This window comes from Grammomys surdaster, unplaced genomic scaffold, assembly GCF_004785775.1.
Source record: "Grammomys surdaster isolate TR1022 unplaced genomic scaffold, NIH_TR_1.0 364, whole genome shotgun sequence".
NCBI lineage: Eukaryota > Metazoa > Chordata > Mammalia > Rodentia > Muridae > Grammomys > Grammomys surdaster.
The window spans coordinates 2,025,163-2,031,162 of record NW_021604783.1 but is presented as its reverse complement, the minus strand read 5'-3'; the positions used below and the strand labels follow the sequence as shown (position 1 = coordinate 2,031,162).

Sequence of the window (6,000 nt, the reverse complement as noted above, 5' to 3'; positions counted from 1 at the left end):
AACAGAAACTATGTTTCAAGCAAGCAGCCGGGTAGATTCTCACCTCTGAACTCTGGCTGTGGCTGCAAGACAGCCAAAGGTTACCATTTTTGTCCACAGTTCTTTTGTTAAGGCAACAGAGAGTGAGCCTAGAGGCTGGGTGGCCTGAGGACACTCCATGAGACTGTAATTGGGTGAGATTATCCATTAGACAAATGTGGCGAGAAAGCTCAGGTTTCTTTGAGATGGGTTATGTTCCCCATGTTGGCCTTGAACCCCTGGGCTTACCACAGTTCTCAAACCTTGGCCTCCAGAGTAGCTGAAGACCACACCACCCACAGGAGAACACCACTGCCTCAGGCTATGAGCCCAGATTACTGTATCCAGATTTTTTTTTTTTAGTAGCCGGAGATTTGGGGAAGTTACCCCTAGTCCCTGAGACCTCAACGTCCTCAACTGAAAAGTAGAGCCAATTGGTACTATGCAAAGCTATTGTGAGACTCTTCCTAGGGATACTTTTAAACAACAACAACAACAACAACAACAACAACAACAACAACACAGGATCTAGGAGTTGCCAAGTCAGCTTCAGAGGACCTCGGCCCCATCTTTGAAGTTCAGGACAGCCCTGAGTAGGCCACTATCCAGGTGTGTCCGAACCTCTTGGCCTTTAGCCTCGAATCTACCACAGCTTCCAGGCCTACAAGGACATTTCGTTTCTTACAGATGGGCCTAAGGCAGTGACAACTCTGTGAGGTTTAGGCACTGTCTCTTGTCGCTGCCATCCCCTAGAGCCTAGGAGCAGGAGTAAAGAGCAGGGAGTTCACATCCCTTTCCAGTTCCCCTTCTTCAACCCTCTGGGGCCGAGTGCCCATAGGGGCAAGGCCCTGTGCGTGGTGCCACCGGGGCCACCAGGCTGGGTTAGAGGAAGGCTGGACCTCTGCGAAGAAAAAGAAAACAAACACAGATGTGTTTGGCTGGGACCCGGAGAGAGAAAGCCGTTCTCGCCCCCACCCCACCCCCACAGGGTGCGCGCGGGCCCTGCCCCCTCTCCGGGGTTTCCCCGGGCGCTCCTCTCGCTTTCTCTTTGTCTCTGCTGTTCTTTCTCTGGCTCCCAGGTTCCCACCCGCTCGCTCTCGCCCTCTGGAGCATCCCGGGCCCGTTGGCTTTAACTTTCTTCTTCCCGGGGTTAAAACTTTGCTCGCGAGCGGGCGGCTGCTTGCCGACGTTATTGGCCGGCGCCCCGCCCGGCGGCCCCGCCCCCGCGCTCCCCTCCGCCCCCCACTCCTAGCGCGAGTGGTGGTGGCGGCGGCGGCGGCGGCGGCAGCGGCAGCGGCGGGCGGCGGCGGTGGAGCCTTCGGGGGCGTGCGTGCGTGTGTGAGTGCGCGCCAGGGAGCGTGAGTGTGTGTGTGCGCCCCAGGCGCGGGCAGGGCAGCACTCCGACCGCGGCGGGAGCCGGGCGGCCGCGTCGTCACTCGGGAGGAAGAGGCGGCGGCGGTGGCGGCCGGGGCCGGGGCTGGGGCAGCGGCGGCCGCGCCGGGCATGGAGCTGGCAAGCCCGCGTTGAGACAGGACGCGCCTGCTAGCCGCCAGCGAGAGGCTCTCTGCCGTCCGGCGCGCGGACTCCACGGCTGGGGCCAGGCAAACTTTTCTTTCTCTTTTGCCATCACTTAGAGGTAAAGTCTCCTACGCGGAGTCCCCAGCGGGGGCGCGACTGGGGAGGGGGTATTTATGAAGGACCTCAGGTGACGGGAGGAAAAGGACGCTGAGCCGTGCGCGGCTGGGGGAACCTGGAGCCCTGCTGCGCCCGAGACTTAAGAGAGAAAGGCGAATGGGCATAGTTGCGGATGGGCAGACGGGCGCGGACATGCTCCTCGGTTGGCGGGGAGGCCGAAGAAGCCGGGAGGAAGGGGCGCGGGCGGTGCAGGCTTGGAGGCTCCTGAGCTCAGAGTCTCTCGGGATTTTGGGGGAGCGAAGCGGGCAGTCTCGGGGTTGGTGCCCCGTGGTGCGGGGCACTCGCCCTCGACTCCTACCGAGGGCTGTTGGGCGCGGGGTGGGCTGGCTGCTGGCTGGCTGAGCGCGGCTCCCCTCTCTCCGCAGGCGCCTGGTGCGGCGGGCGGACCGACTCCTCGGCGCGGCGGGGCCGGGGCAAGCTGGCCACGGCATGATGCGCGCTGTGTGGGAGGCGCTGGCGGCGCTGGCGGCGGTGGCGTGCCTGGTGGGCGCGGTGCGCGGCGGGCCCGGGCTTAGCATGTTCGCTGGCCAGGCGGCGCAGCCTGATCCTTGCTCGGATGAGAACGGGCATCCGCGCCGCTGCATCCCGGACTTTGTCAACGCGGCCTTCGGCAAGGATGTGCGCGTGTCCAGCACCTGCGGCCGGCCCCCGGCGCGCTACTGCGTGGTGAGCGAGCGTGGCGAGGAGCGGCTGCGCTCGTGTCACCTCTGCAACTCTTCGGATCCCAAGAAAGCGCATCCGCCCGCCTTCCTAACCGACCTCAACAACCCGCACAACTTGACATGCTGGCAGTCCGAGAACTACCTGCAGTTCCCGCACAACGTGACGCTCACTCTGTCGCTCGGCAAGAAGTTTGAGGTGACCTATGTGAGCCTGCAATTCTGCTCGCCGCGGCCAGAGTCCATGGCCATCTACAAGTCCATGGACTACGGGCGCACGTGGGTGCCCTTTCAGTTCTATTCCACTCAGTGCCGCAAAATGTACAACCGGCCGCACCGCGCGCCCATCACCAAGCAGAACGAGCAGGAGGCCGTGTGCACCGACTCGCACACCGACATGCGCCCGCTCTCCGGCGGGCTGATCGCTTTCAGCACGCTGGACGGACGACCCTCGGCGCACGACTTCGACAACTCGCCGGTGCTGCAAGACTGGGTCACGGCCACCGACATCCGCGTGGCTTTCAGCCGCCTGCACACGTTTGGCGACGAGAACGAAGATGACTCGGAGCTGGCGCGCGACTCCTATTACTATGCAGTGTCTGACCTGCAGGTTGGCGGCCGCTGCAAGTGCAACGGCCACGCGGCGCGTTGCGTGCGCGACCGAGACGACAGTCTGGTGTGTGACTGCAGGCACAACACGGCCGGCCCTGAATGCGACCGTTGCAAGCCCTTCCACTACGACCGGCCCTGGCAGCGCGCCACGGCCCGCGAGGCCAACGAGTGCGTGGGTGAGTGGGGCGCCGCGGCGCAGCGGGCGGTGGGTGGAGACGCGGACGGGGGCTTCTGGACCCTGCAGCGGCGGGTTCTTCGGAGCACCGACGCCACGAGTCCGAGCATCGCGGGATTGTGGGATTGTGCACAACCGTTCCGAGACGTATGGGACCTGGGAGGGGTGAGATCAGAGCGGTCTGCCCGCTCGGCCAACACCCGGTTGGCTTCACCCACTTCGAAACCTAGAGGCGGCTAGTGAAGTGCCCCAGGAGGTCGGGGGTGGAGGGAGTGGTTTGGAGAAAATTTGCCGACAGGTCTTTCTAATCCCAGATCCAAACGGAAACACATTCACTGCCTTCCTCTCAGTTTGCTTAGTGCCTGGGGTTCACCTCCGCCCCATCCTCCTTTCCTAAGGCTGCAGCTGGGCGCGCGGTTGGGGACCGGGGACGTTCCAGAGCCACAACCACGAATCCCTTGGGAGAAGGCAGAGAGCTCTTTGCAGCTTGGAACCAGTTGGGTACCAAGCAAATGTCACTCTTGCACCCTCCAACTCTCTTTTTATGGTTTGATTTTCTCTTTCTTTTCCCTTTTCTTTACTCGTTTGAACAGCGTGTTCGTGTTAGCAAAAGGAGAGTGATGTGATTTCAATTATTTGCTATCTACAGATTGCAAAGGATACCTCAGTGATTATTTTAAACTAATTCAATCCTGGTCCAAAAAAGAAGTCTACCAGGTTTTATTTTATTTTTTTAGCTCCGAAGTTTCGTGAAAATGAGTAGTTTTGAATTAACTAAGGATCCCCCTCCTCGATTTTTAATCGAGTTTCAATTCCTGAGAGAGAAATCTGACAAACCGGCACTGGTGAATACACCTGGGTCAGAAAGGAGGATAAGGAAGGATATGTTCTACTTCTGAATTGAACAACTTTGTTGATGCAGAAATTTCCAGGCATCTTTTTTCCAGAGAGAAGGGGGGGAGGGGGCACGTTTTCAGTATTAGATGTAAATGTCTAAATCAGACAGTGATTGTAATGAAAATCGTTTAGTCCATAATGTGCCGTTTGGTGTGCATCTTTTGTGAACATACAGATTCTCTCCCCCCACCCCCCAGCCCCAGAGAACTATTGCAAGGCTCTTCAATCGCTTCACCCTCGGAGGCACATTGCAGAGTTTGCTGGTCCCCACAAACACACGTTTTGAAGTCTGGTTCTGATTAATTGTGTCATGTTGTTGTCGAATGTGCCTCATGACTGTGGATGCAGGCTTTTGAGCAAGCGAATGGAAAACATGTCTCGGAGGGTCGGTGCACAGAGGCCCATGCTGGAGCCCTGGTCTGCAGACGCCTGCACCCCCTGTTGCACTGCAGGGCCTCCCATTTAAAAATGCAGTGTGTCCCAGTCTTTTCGGACCTAACTGTATGTTCCCTAACCTTCAAGGGATGGAAGAACTAGCTTCCAGTGAGAAGAGCCTTTTCAGCATCTGCAAAGTGGTGGGGTGCAGATTTAGTGGTCTTGGAGAAGAAAGTGTCTTTGATCTGTTCAGTTCCCTGAGAAATGTTAGTTATTTCCCCAGTCTCTTCTTCTCTTTGCCTTTCCTCTTTTCTTTTCTTCCTTTTGTGTGGAAAAAGCCTTTATTGGCACTTAAAGGGATTCCCAGGGTTTTGCTATCAGTTTTAGTTTGTATGTGCATATGAAAGATGCGGTCTCCAGCAGGGTTTAATTGGACAAATGTGAGTGGGTACATTGGTGTGAACAATCTGGATCTATGCTATAAAAGTCTGACTAGTGTGAAGGTCCCTTATCCGTGGCATTGACCACTCCTCACTCCCATCCCTCTCTGTCACTTAGGATTTGAAAACAACCTGTTTTTTGTTATAATGATGGCCCTGGACTTGAAATAATCTCTCTAGTTTAGGATTTTTGTATTTCCACCAAAGCACTAACTACACACAAATTGGATTGACCCCCTCCCCCCTTTTGTGCCAAGTTGAGCAATCAACATATTAACTAATGTAATTAGCAAGTGGTTTTTGTTCAAAAAGTTTAATTAGGCCTAGTAAGTACATAATCTACATGACAAATGATCGGCTAACAATATTTTTTCAGGGTTTTTACTGAAGTTATTTTAATTCTTCGTAGTTAAAGCATCTTTAAATCTTGCCAATTATTCAGTCATTTCATAAAAGCCAAGCCGACGAAACTCTGTTGAAGTTATTTATAGTTTCCTTTTTGAATAGATGTTCTGATACCTTGTAGATAGAACTGGGAACATCAGACTGAAGTTGCCATAAAGTCTTAATTGAAGTTCTAGTGATTTTTCCATCATTCTGTTAGAAAGAAAGCCAACAAGGACAATTTAGGAGTGATTTACAGCTAAAGGTCCAGCTTTTTATGAAAAGGCCCTGTAGTGGGGATATGGGAATGTATTAGTATTTGACAGGTGTTCTGAGATACTGAAGGGCACTGTGCTAGGAGAAGCATTAATAAACCCTTCACATAGTAACTGTGTACCTCCAGCAACTCAGATTCCCGCCCCCTCAACATAAGCCCGTTTTGTGAATTTCACACTGTTGACACACAAATAAGGCCTCCCAGACTAGACTATTCACAATTAAGGCAAAGGATCACAATTTTTTAATTAAAAAACATCAGTTTGATGAAATCAAGCAGCATCACCGTGCTGTTCTGATTTTTCTTTAAGAAGTAATAAGGTATGATTTATAGGAGACCTAAATGGGACAGTTCCCTGGATTAGCCTCCACTCCCTCCTCAACAAAGTCCCTGAGAATTGAGACTACTGAGTGTCCTCCTCCATCGAGGCCCAGGAACTTAGAGATTCCTAAGCAGTTTTCTCAGACC

General features: G+C 54.5%; 1 protein-coding gene across 1 annotated transcript in view; it reads left to right on the top strand.

The window, feature by feature from the left end:
* Positions 1-1,437: 1,437 nt before the first annotated feature.
* The window catches only part of Ntn1 (netrin 1), a 174,065-nt gene continuing 169,502 nt past the window's right edge, over positions 1,438-6,000 (top strand). Inside the window, exons 1-2 of the mRNA XM_028780187.1 lie at positions 1,438-1,654; positions 2,079-3,160. Coding sequence (XP_028636020.1) covers positions 2,143-3,160 — 1,018 coding nt within the window. The 5' untranslated portion in view covers positions 1,438-1,654; positions 2,079-2,142. The remainder of the gene's footprint in view (positions 1,655-2,078; positions 3,161-6,000) is intronic.